Below are 10,589 nucleotides of genomic sequence, written 5' to 3' on the forward strand. Positions count from 1 at the left end.
AATTCAGCTGGTGTTCCAGCCCGGTCCAAACTTCTTTTTTTTTTTTTCCGAAGAAGAGTTTGTGGACAAAGCGGTCAACGAATGTTGCCGTCAACGAACAGATCTACAAGCGGGCAACAAACAGATTTAAAAGCTAATCTACTTCTGAAGTTTCGTTGAATTATATATATATATATATATACACACATATCCTGGCCAGGAAGAAGTGCCGATGGTTAATTTTGAAGCCGGCGATTTTGATCCTGACCTAGTAGCCCCAGGAATCCTAATGTTTGACTGCGCCAATAGCATCAAATATTTCAAAAATGTTGACTTCTCCGTTCTCCCTCCCGCGTCTGTTTACCAACCCACCACCACCGCCACCTTTCTATCCACTCACATCCCACTTGAGATATCTCGCCACCATGACATGTAGGCCAACTGGACCCAAAACCACGCAAGCATGACGAGGCAAGAGAGTTCAAATCCTCTACCACACATATTTTGCATCTCAATAGCCATCATATAATCTGACGGTTATTACATCTCACTGCGGTGCAAAAAATACACCATAGAGAATCCAAACTCTCGGAAAGGTGTATTGAAGATAATTAGGAGCATTTAACAAATAATAGTCATTGATAAAATTGATTTTGCTCATTTGATATGTTACCTATAAGAAAATTTTCAATTAACAAAAAAGTGAACGAACAATAGCTAGGGTGTTGCTACAAGACGCCTATTCTGTCCTATGAGAAATTCTTATGCCCATGTATCACATGGAGATTGATATGACTCATAAAAGTTGATGAAACGAAGGAGCACTCCAAATTTTGTGTCACTAACAAGTATTTTAAATATTATAATTATTTTTATTTATACTAGTTAGATAATAATTATTTTTTATTTTAATATTATTAATTAGGTTGATATATATATATATATGAGTTGAAGTACACTCAATAATTTTAGGGTACATTTATTCAAATCGCTGCCAATTTAATGTGGTAATCTAAATTACTGTGTTTGATATGCTTTTTGAGTAGTAATTCAGATTGTCTTGGGGAGCGGTGACTATTCAGATTATCACTTTTTTGGTAATATTATAATAAAAATTTTAGATAAAATTATTCCTCAAAAAAATCACACAAAATCTATTGTCCCTCCTCCCCCCTCCACGTGCACCCCTGGTCCGCGACTCTTCCATCTTCTTTTGCCTGCCTATGGCTCCTTTGCCTTTGTCCCCCACCACTCCTCTATAGCTCCTTCACACCCATCCCCACCACCCTACAGCTCCATATGCCTCTGCCCCCTCCCCACCCCCTTTTCATGTCCATGGTTCCCCACACTCCTTGACCCGCTACTTCTTCGTGCTATTATCATATCCACATCACTCCCGTTATTTTTCATCAAAGAAAAAAAAGAGCACCAGAGTAAAATTATTAGGAGTATTTTGAGAATTTAATTTCACACTACTAATAATCTGATTGTCGTACCAAATATGTCAATTAAGATTTTTAGTAAATTTACTGTAATATTATTTAATGTATACCAAACACAATAATCAATATTACTGATATTTAATGATGGCAATCTATCTTGAGGTTGTGTTTGGTAGCTGACAATCTATTCAGATTGCTGGAAATTTAATGTGGTTATCTGAATTATCACGTTTGGTATGTTTTTTGGGTTGGTAATTCAGATTGTCTTGACAATTCAGGTTACCTCACCGAAGGTAATTTGGATTACCAAAGAGAGGGATGTCTATCTAGATTACCACTAGTTTGATAAAATGGTAATAAAATTTTTGGATGTAATTATCCTTATAAAAAAATAATCAAACAAAATCCAGGAGTCGGCTGGTTGTCTTTGAGAGTCGGCGGTGGAGCTAGATGATGTAGTGTTGGGTGTGAGCCTGAGAATGTCCCGGCGGCTCTCACAGGTGGCGGATGAGAGCATCAGTCGGCGAATCCCACGAGGCCGCTGGTGAAATCCATCGATGAAGGAGAGGAGAGGGGTGCGGATGAAATCGCATCGGTACTCCCACAAATCACAAAGCACTGACATGCTCTGTGATTTTTATTAGGGAGGAAAGAAGAGGGGATAGCGATGGAGTCGGGCCGCAGAGGGTGCAGGGGGCGGTCGTGCGGGGTGCAGGCGGTGCAGGGTGCTCAAGGTGGTGCCACAAGGGGTGGGGTGAAGGGGCGGGGGCTCGGGTTCGTCGGGGCCAAAGGAGGGAAGGAGAGGGGATGGCGGTGGGGTGAAGCCGCAGAGGGTGCAAGAGACGGTCGCGTGGGGTGCAAGAGGTGCGGAAGACGGGGAAAGAGAAGAAAATAAAAATAATAATAATAATAATAATAATAATAATAATAATAAATATTAAAAAAATAATAAAAAATTAAATAATTTGATTATTTAATTAAAATTTTTTCTCATATAATAATTTTTATCATTAAAAAATTAAATAAATAGTTTAAAATATTAAATTAATAATAAAAATATGTTAAAAATTTGATGTCATATTATCAGTAATTTGATTGTCATACCAAATATGTCAATCAAAATTTCTAATAATTTTACTGTAACGTTATTTGTATGTATCAAATACAGTAATCAATATTGTTGTCAATCTATTTAGATTATAGATAATATAGATTATCAGATAATTTAAATTATCGTTATTTGATAACATATCAAATATAATTTATCAAGTATAATTTGAAAGAAACTACGCTGCCTTTCAAGATTATGATGCACCAAACGCAACTTGAATCGCATTTTGTGTATGGTATAGCTATCAGTGTGGCAGCTATCCGGTACCGTGCGACTCCTGCTGTGCAAAAAGCACACCACAGAGGGCCCTGGGTAGGTGCGGTCACAGGGTCCATCACGACGGCCGTTTCTTTGTGCGCTGTGAGGTGGCACTGGAGTTTCTTCGCGGGCGCTGCCACTGTTCTTTAGATATTATATTTTTCAGTTAGAGTAAGTTTGTACTATTCTCCGTATGAATAATATTTGATCTCGGGGGATTTGGCTCCCTCCGGTGGATCCTTCTCTACACACAAGAAGTTCATCGCATGGACGCTTCTCGCCCAGCGAGTTCGGTGGGTGGCAGAGCCCTGGAATCCCCTTCCTCACTCTCTTCCTTCCGATGCGGAGTTTGCCTGTGAGCTTCTTTCCATCTAATCCCTGCATTCATTCTCCAAACCGCTCTCCTTGCATGTTCCTCTCTCTCTCTCTCTCTTTTTTGGCCTTAACCTATTTAGATGGAGCTCGATGAAAACGCTTTTTCCTTTTTTTTTTCTTTTATCAAAAATTGAATGGGATTCTTGAATGGAACTTGCATCGGAGGATCAAAGTTTCGAATTTCGTCACCAATGGAAGCATGAATCTGTGAAAATAAACAAGTCAAAATTGTTTTTCATCCTTGTTCTGGTTTAAAGTTGACATCTTTTTTATTTTGGTAAACAAAAGTTGGAACCAAAATTTAGATCAAAAAAAAAAAAAAGTTGGAATCAAGATGGAACAATTGGGTGCGAGATTGTAGCTCATTTGGATTCTTCGGCGTTATTTGGAATTCTAAGAACATGTTGGAAACTATGTAATTTAGCGATATGGTAGTTCTCTCTAGAAAAAGAAAAAAAAATAATGGTGTAGTACCCTTGCCTCGTTGACGAATATTACATAGGAGATGTTCTTGATAACTCTAATGATTTTGATGTCTTGTTTTCATCAGTCGTGCTATGGCGATGCCATGACTCTGCTAGCTAATGTTTAACTGAATTTGGGGGACTATCTTCAATTGTATATATATGCTTGCACTTTTTTCACAACAGCTTTTTCAAAGAATACTATTGTTTGTATTGTTGTTTGACACTCATTTATCCCAAAACAATACGAGATTTTATATCCACATGATGCATTATTTATCTAATTCTTTTCTGATGTCACAGGGACCTTCTCTACAAGCCTGTTGTTCTGGGTAAGAATTTTTTTCCTTTCTGGATATAAGGGAGCAAGCCTCATAATTTGATAAAAGAAACTATTGCTTGCGGTATAACCAATAATATTAGTATATTACTTTCTTGGGACGTTTGTCTTCAATATTATCTTTTATTTCAGCATGCGGCCATATTTCTTGCTTCTGGTGCGTATACAAGGCCATGCATGGAGCTCGACCATCCAACTGTGCTATATGTAGGCAGCAGTATAATTATTTTCCTAGTATCTGCCGGTTGCTTCACCATCTGCTCCTGAAAATGGAACCTGAGGCCTTCAAGTTAAGGGAACAGGAAGTTCTGGGTGAGTTTTTATATTCGGTAGATATCAAGTTCATCTATGTTCTGCTTTAAAGAACATAGAGCTTTTTGTTTCTTAACATGTCAGTCATATGAATGTCAAGATTGCATCCGTATTTGATTAGTAGTAGATTGGTGCTTCTCAAAAGGTATACTTGATCAATACAGACTGATTATCAGTTTCCACTTTCTTGCTCTTTTTTGACAACTAAGAATGCTAGAAATTCTTCTTTCTGACTTTATTTATATATGTATATCATTTTGTGTATCTAGCAAATTGGTTCATAAAGACTCTGATTTAGCTCTTTGTTGTTTATTTGAAGTGCATGCCAATATTGTTGCCATGTCATGATCAGCTACTTTTACTAACATTCTATTATGGTTTGTCCCAGAGGAAGAAAAGATTCAGGATTGCTTCTCACCTCAGTGGGTAGATCATGCAATCCCTGAAAAGGTTCATGCTGGTAACTAATCAGCATCAGCTGCTTTGCTTGTTCTTCTTTTACTTGTTTCCTTTTTGTTAACTAGTGCTCTGCCACCTCTTGTACAGACAAAGACAACCCCTGTATCCTGGATAAGCCTGAAGATTCTGTCGATAATCTCAAAACCAATCATATAACAGCCATAGAAGGATGTCACTTAACAGAAGAAAGTCAAATGAACGAAACTTGCAAGCACGTTTCTGTAATTGATGTACGATGTGCAGGGTGCAAAGAATTGCTGTTTCAACCTTCAGTTCTCAATTGTGGTCATGGTGAGTTTTTTGAGTCCTGAACCATTGAAAGTATGTACATAGTTGGTCACTGGGTTTTCTGTGCATGTACATGGTCAAAAAGGTTTTTGAGACTTGACGGTTTTCAATTCATGTACAGTGTACTGTCACTCCTGCATGGCCGTACCAGTGAATGGACTCCCTAAATGTCAAGTTTGTCAGAGCATGCACCCTGGACAGTTTCCAAAAGTTTGCTTGGAGCTGGATCATTTCTTGAAAGAGCTATTCCCAAAAGAATATGCTATTAGGCAAGCGAAAATGCAGTCCAACAAATTCCATGAAAATTCATTAAATGGTGAGTTTTATTTGCTATTTTTTATTTCCAAATTGTTATTCTCATTGACTTTTAAGGCTACTAGATTCAGTTAAACCATTTAGCATTTGGTTGTGTATCCTGCTATGCAAAAAGAGAATTGTGTCTGTCCTGCATATTTTGCACCTGTTTCTGATTCAAGATGTAATATTTGTTTATCAAGTTTTGGTTTCTCCTAACTTGCTATTTTGTCTTTGCATTTTTTCCTTCCAAATGGATGCAAATCTCTTTGCATGTTAGCTGTTCAAGTGGATATTCACTTAGCATGTCTAGACTATACGTTCTGTATAAATAAGAGTTAGAAGAGAGCAATGCCCAATATTTATGAGGGGTTTGATGGAAAAATGTCTTATGAGCAATAGGTAGTTTCAATTCTAGCTCAATCTTCATAGCCTATTTAATGGAGACTTTGTAGCCGTGGAGCAACAGATAATTCAAATGGAGCATTCAGGTCAGCATGGTATGATTCTGGATCAAACTATGACAAAATTAAAATTAGAATCCAGCGTTTGACATTTGGCACTTGAGAACACCATAATTCCAACATGCTAGTGGCCAATGCTAGTATCAGTGGTAACAACATTGAATTTTTGTGGGATGAGCGAAACCATAAAAAAAGAGAAATCTTTCGTGTTAGATGTATATCCTAGAAATCAATATAGTTGACACATTATAATAAATGTAGGATATAATTTTGTACTTAATACATTGATTTGATCAATAAAAGAATAAATTTATATTTCATTTAAATATGATGTATCTTTAAATCGTCCATGGAATTAGCTTTCGATACATATTTTCAAAGAGTTGAGAATTAGATATTTGTATTTAATTCCTAAATGCTCTCTATCATAGAATCATCACGAGGACGGTGATCGATCCGGATAGGCCGACGCACAGATCGTTTCCTTCAGGATAAATGAGTTTCTGATCTACAGTGTAGAAATACTGGACGACGAATGCGGATAGTTATTAGAGAACAACTAGTACTGAGCATGATCATATGAGAGATCACTTGAATTTCTACTCGATCGTCAGTGATCGTCTCGATGCTGTAGTTGTGTGACTGGTCCTTTAACTTGAGATGGTACTGCTGCTCGCAATGAGGCTGCTGGAATTTGATTGACACATAAACATAGATCTTAATGAGCTCTTGTAGTAGATATTGCGACAATTGGTCCACTGTAGGAGTAAGATGTGCATCAAGATGTGATCTATCGACCTTGATAGAAAGAAATAGTCCTATAAGATTTGAAAGGCTAAGTTCGAGAATCTGTGGCCACAGTAGTGTGATTGATGAAAAAGAGTTTTCATAGAAGTCACAACTGGACTTGAGTTAATCGAATCTATCATATGACTGATATTGAGGTTTGACGATTTATCCATGACCTGCCATCTAGTCGGGACTCATGATAGAGGGATTGAATCACACGTTAACTACACCTAAAAGTTCATTTCAGTTATATTGGGTTGCCACTACATATTGCTAGGTGTCACTGGGGGATTGTGAAAGCTCACTAGAATTATTCTGGATCAACAATCCTTGATGAGTCAGAGTGAAATTATTCCGATCTATTGAAAAGAGTTTCAATGATACTTTGATAGAGATCATTGTATATCTCACTACCAGATATAATAGAACCTATAGGGTCACACAATAAAAGGATTAGGCTTGGAATTAGCAATTGAGCTTATGAAGTGTCAATTGTGTTTAGAGAAACTTGATTGGGTTCAAGATAACCTTGCTAGCACATGGTTGGATCCAATTTTCTCTTTCCGTTTGAATTTTTTATTTGATAAGATAATTTAAACTTAATAACCTGCTAATAACCTACATGAATTAGATTTATTGGATTCTAATTATTGGATATCTAAGATTTTGGATCATATGAATTAAGGGTGCAAGATCCTAATTAATTTTCTTGATAGTTATTCTTGGACGCCACCTTAATTTGATCAAGTTGGGCATGTCCCATGGTTAGAGGGCCTTTTGATTTCATATAGGGCATCCCTTGGGTGCAAAAGAGGATGTGAAATAATGGGTGCAAGGGCTCCAAGAGTTGGCGCCTAATAGGATTCCTAATGTAAGTTGAATAACTTAAGTTATTAGGAAATCCAATGCAAGTAGGACTTGTATTATGAGATTGAATAAGATTCAATCCTCATGCCTATTTAAAGGGACCTCCCCTAAGGTCCCTAGAGAATCCAACTAGCAGCCCACGCCCACCTTTGGAGACTCCCCACGCCCTCTCTTCCTCTCCCTTGGACGTCTTACACACCCCACCCTTTGGGGCGTCCCACTTCTCTCTCACACCCAAGCTGTTGGGCGTCCCCTTCTTGCTGGTTCTTGATGTTGGTAGCAGCACAAAGTAAGGGAGAAAGGCAAGAGAAGAAGAGAAGAAGAAGTTCAAGAAAAGAGATTAAGTATTGATCGCGATCCAGGCTTCGTTCAGATTCAGTAGGCTGAATTTTTTTAGAGAAAAAAATTTAACTTAAAGAGGACTATTACAGACTGATCCTGAGTGGATATCCATGGAGACCGGATACTTGTGCGGTTAGAAGAAAACTTCATTTCTTCCGGATCCAGATTTAAAGAAAAAGATTGCGAAACAGATATGCGATTTGGTCGTAATCTGAATTTCAGCATATATCAATTTTAGCACATAAACTAGATCATTGTGGTTTTATGTTTTTATGCATGCATGATTTAGATTAAAAATATTTTAATCTTATATTCTGCTACGGTATTTAAAAAATAAAATTTTGAAATATACATGCATGTCCCAAACCTCGAATTCCAACACTTCAAACTTCTACGTGGAAATAGATAAGCTTCAATTATGTTCAAGCACTTCATTATGTGCTTGTGTAGGGGGTTTGAACAATATTATATATATATATATATATATATATATATATATATATATATATATATATATATATATATATATATATATATATATATATTCTAAGAAAGGCTTGAATCCCAAAACTAAGTGTTGAACATCTAGAATATCTCATTAGTTTGTAAACATCTTGACTAGGTCATCAGTAAAGTTCAATTGGAAAACAGATAACGGGAGAATGATTATATAGATGGTCAATGTATCTACCAATAATCAATGGGACAAACACAAATAAGTAATGCCCAAAACTCAGGTGAAGGTCTGGGATGAACTGTAGCACCGTATTACTAAGCAAGTATGAGCTGTGAATGATCACGAAATGCTTGAATTGATTAACGGGTTTAATACCCCAATATAGTTACAAGGTACATGATGGGTGTGGTTACAGTTGTGGTTAGTTTTCCAAATCACAAAAAGCCATCCATATAAATCAGTCTCTTCTTCTTCTTTTTTTTGAAAATTAACAGAGTTAGGGATTACCATAGTTTCTTGCCATGTGGTATCAGATTTCTCATATTTGATTTGGCCTTTTCTTTTGCTTCTATGAATGATTGAAACAAATTAGAGGAAGAAAATTTAGTTTGAACTTATTTTATAGATATGGAGGTTTATTGCCTCCATGCCAGTAATTTGATCATTTCCCTTTCACCTCTAGTTGCCATTACTAGCTCAGGTAGCGTCAGTGGTATTAGCAGGGGTTTAGCTCTGAGTTAGCCTTCCAACAAAACCCTGCTGATGCCACTGCTGGCTTTAGGTTAACTAGGCTTTTTTTTCCTCTTGCATGACTTCTTGGCGATAACCTTGTCTGCTTGACGTTTTTTCTGAACCTCATCTTTAATTGCATGGATGTACTAGCTAGTTTAGACCGTGTTTTTCTTATGGACTTCTTCATTTGTTTTGTTGCTTCCTTTCTGAAATTATTATAAATTAACATCTGTTTATTAGAAGAACTTGTGCTTACATTTGAATTAAACTGATATTTCTTCTCAGGTGCTTTAGAAACTCAGAATCCAAATGTCAAATCTTGTCATGCCAAGGATGATAAATTACAGATAAACAATCCAGACTTTACAAAAGCTCACGTTGCAGTCGGTTGTGATTCATGTGGGGTAAGTCTATAAGCTGACAACATTGCACTAGCTTGAAACTTGTGACTGAACCTGCAAGGCACCTTCTTTTTTACTGAAATTATTGTCCAAAGAAATCAGAAAGAGGAAATCTATAGATAATACACGTTGATGTAGAAGCAGAATTTCTAGACAAACTGTAAGTAATGTGGCTGTTAACATACAAAAGTATTCAAATAATTCCTAAAAGCTTCAAGTATTCAAAACTCTTATCCTCTGCATGTTAAAAACGGAATTTTTCAAATGCTCAGCAACATATGGCTTTGAACATTTACTTTTGAGGTGTCCCAAATCAGGGGCTTATCTTTCCTTTGGTGTGGCATATACAATCTTTTGTGCTTCAAGATATAGGTCGAATAGTAACTTACCAAGTTTGATTTTGTCTTTGCAGATGTATCCCATAATTGGAGAAAGGTACAAATGTAAAGACTGCAAAGAGAAGGTGGGATTTGACCTGTGTGGAGAATGCTACAGTAGCAACTCCATGCTGCCTGGTAGATTCAATCAACAGCACACACCTGACCACAGGCTTGAAAGTGATGATTCAAGGATGTTATGCAAGATATGGATGCTTAAGATCTTGCAACCGGATGTACCTCCAGAGGATCGCACTGATGATTCTCTAGAAGACCATTGAAACCTTGATGCGGTACTGTTAACGGGAAGCTGGAATGGAGAAGCCTGGAAAGAAGAGAAAAGATCCATTTTAGCTATTGCAACTTTTTATCAACTGTGTATGGGTGCTAGTTGACTGTTCGCCTAGCTTGAGAAAACAGTGCAAAAATGAAAATGGACCACATCAAATAACTCATGATAAATATTTAGATTTCCAGGAGACGGTAAATAGGCTAGTGACAAGGTTGATATAAAAGGAATGGTGATTGGTGGAAGCCAATGCGCACATTAAAAGGTGACATATGCTTTATTTTCTTTTTTTTTTTTTTAATGTAAAAGGTGCCATACTTATTTGTTACATTTTTACCACATATTCTTTCAGATTTATGTATTCATTTTTTGAATCCTAAGTCATTAGGGCTGATAACATATAATCCGATCCACCAATTCAGCCCATGTTCGATTCGTCATAAACAGATTTGAATTTAAGCTAAACGGATTTGGGTCATAAATGGATCTATCCATTTAACCTGTTTAACAAGTGAGTCGGATTTGGATTTTAGATATCTGATCCGTTTA

At 36.9% G+C, this 10,589-nt stretch overlaps 1 protein-coding gene across 1 annotated transcript; it reads left to right on the forward strand.

Moving 5' to 3' along the window:
• The first annotated feature begins 2,981 nt into the window (after positions 1-2,981).
• LOC105055819 (E3 ubiquitin-protein ligase PRT1-like) lies at positions 2,982-10,373 on the forward strand. The gene is made up of 8 exons (XM_019854075.3): positions 2,982-3,145; positions 3,933-3,961; positions 4,102-4,281; positions 4,670-4,741; positions 4,828-5,031; positions 5,150-5,344; positions 9,259-9,377; positions 9,787-10,373. Exons 1-8 carry the CDS (start codon positions 3,057-3,059, stop codon positions 10,030-10,032), a joined length of 1,134 nt encoding a protein of 377 aa, XP_019709634.1. The 5' UTR covers positions 2,982-3,056; the 3' UTR covers positions 10,033-10,373.
• Positions 10,374-10,589: the final 216 nt, after the last annotated feature.

Source organism: Elaeis guineensis, chromosome 12, assembly GCF_000442705.2.
Source record: "Elaeis guineensis isolate ETL-2024a chromosome 12, EG11, whole genome shotgun sequence".
In the NCBI taxonomy this organism is placed as follows: Eukaryota; Viridiplantae; Streptophyta; class Magnoliopsida; order Arecales; family Arecaceae; genus Elaeis; species Elaeis guineensis.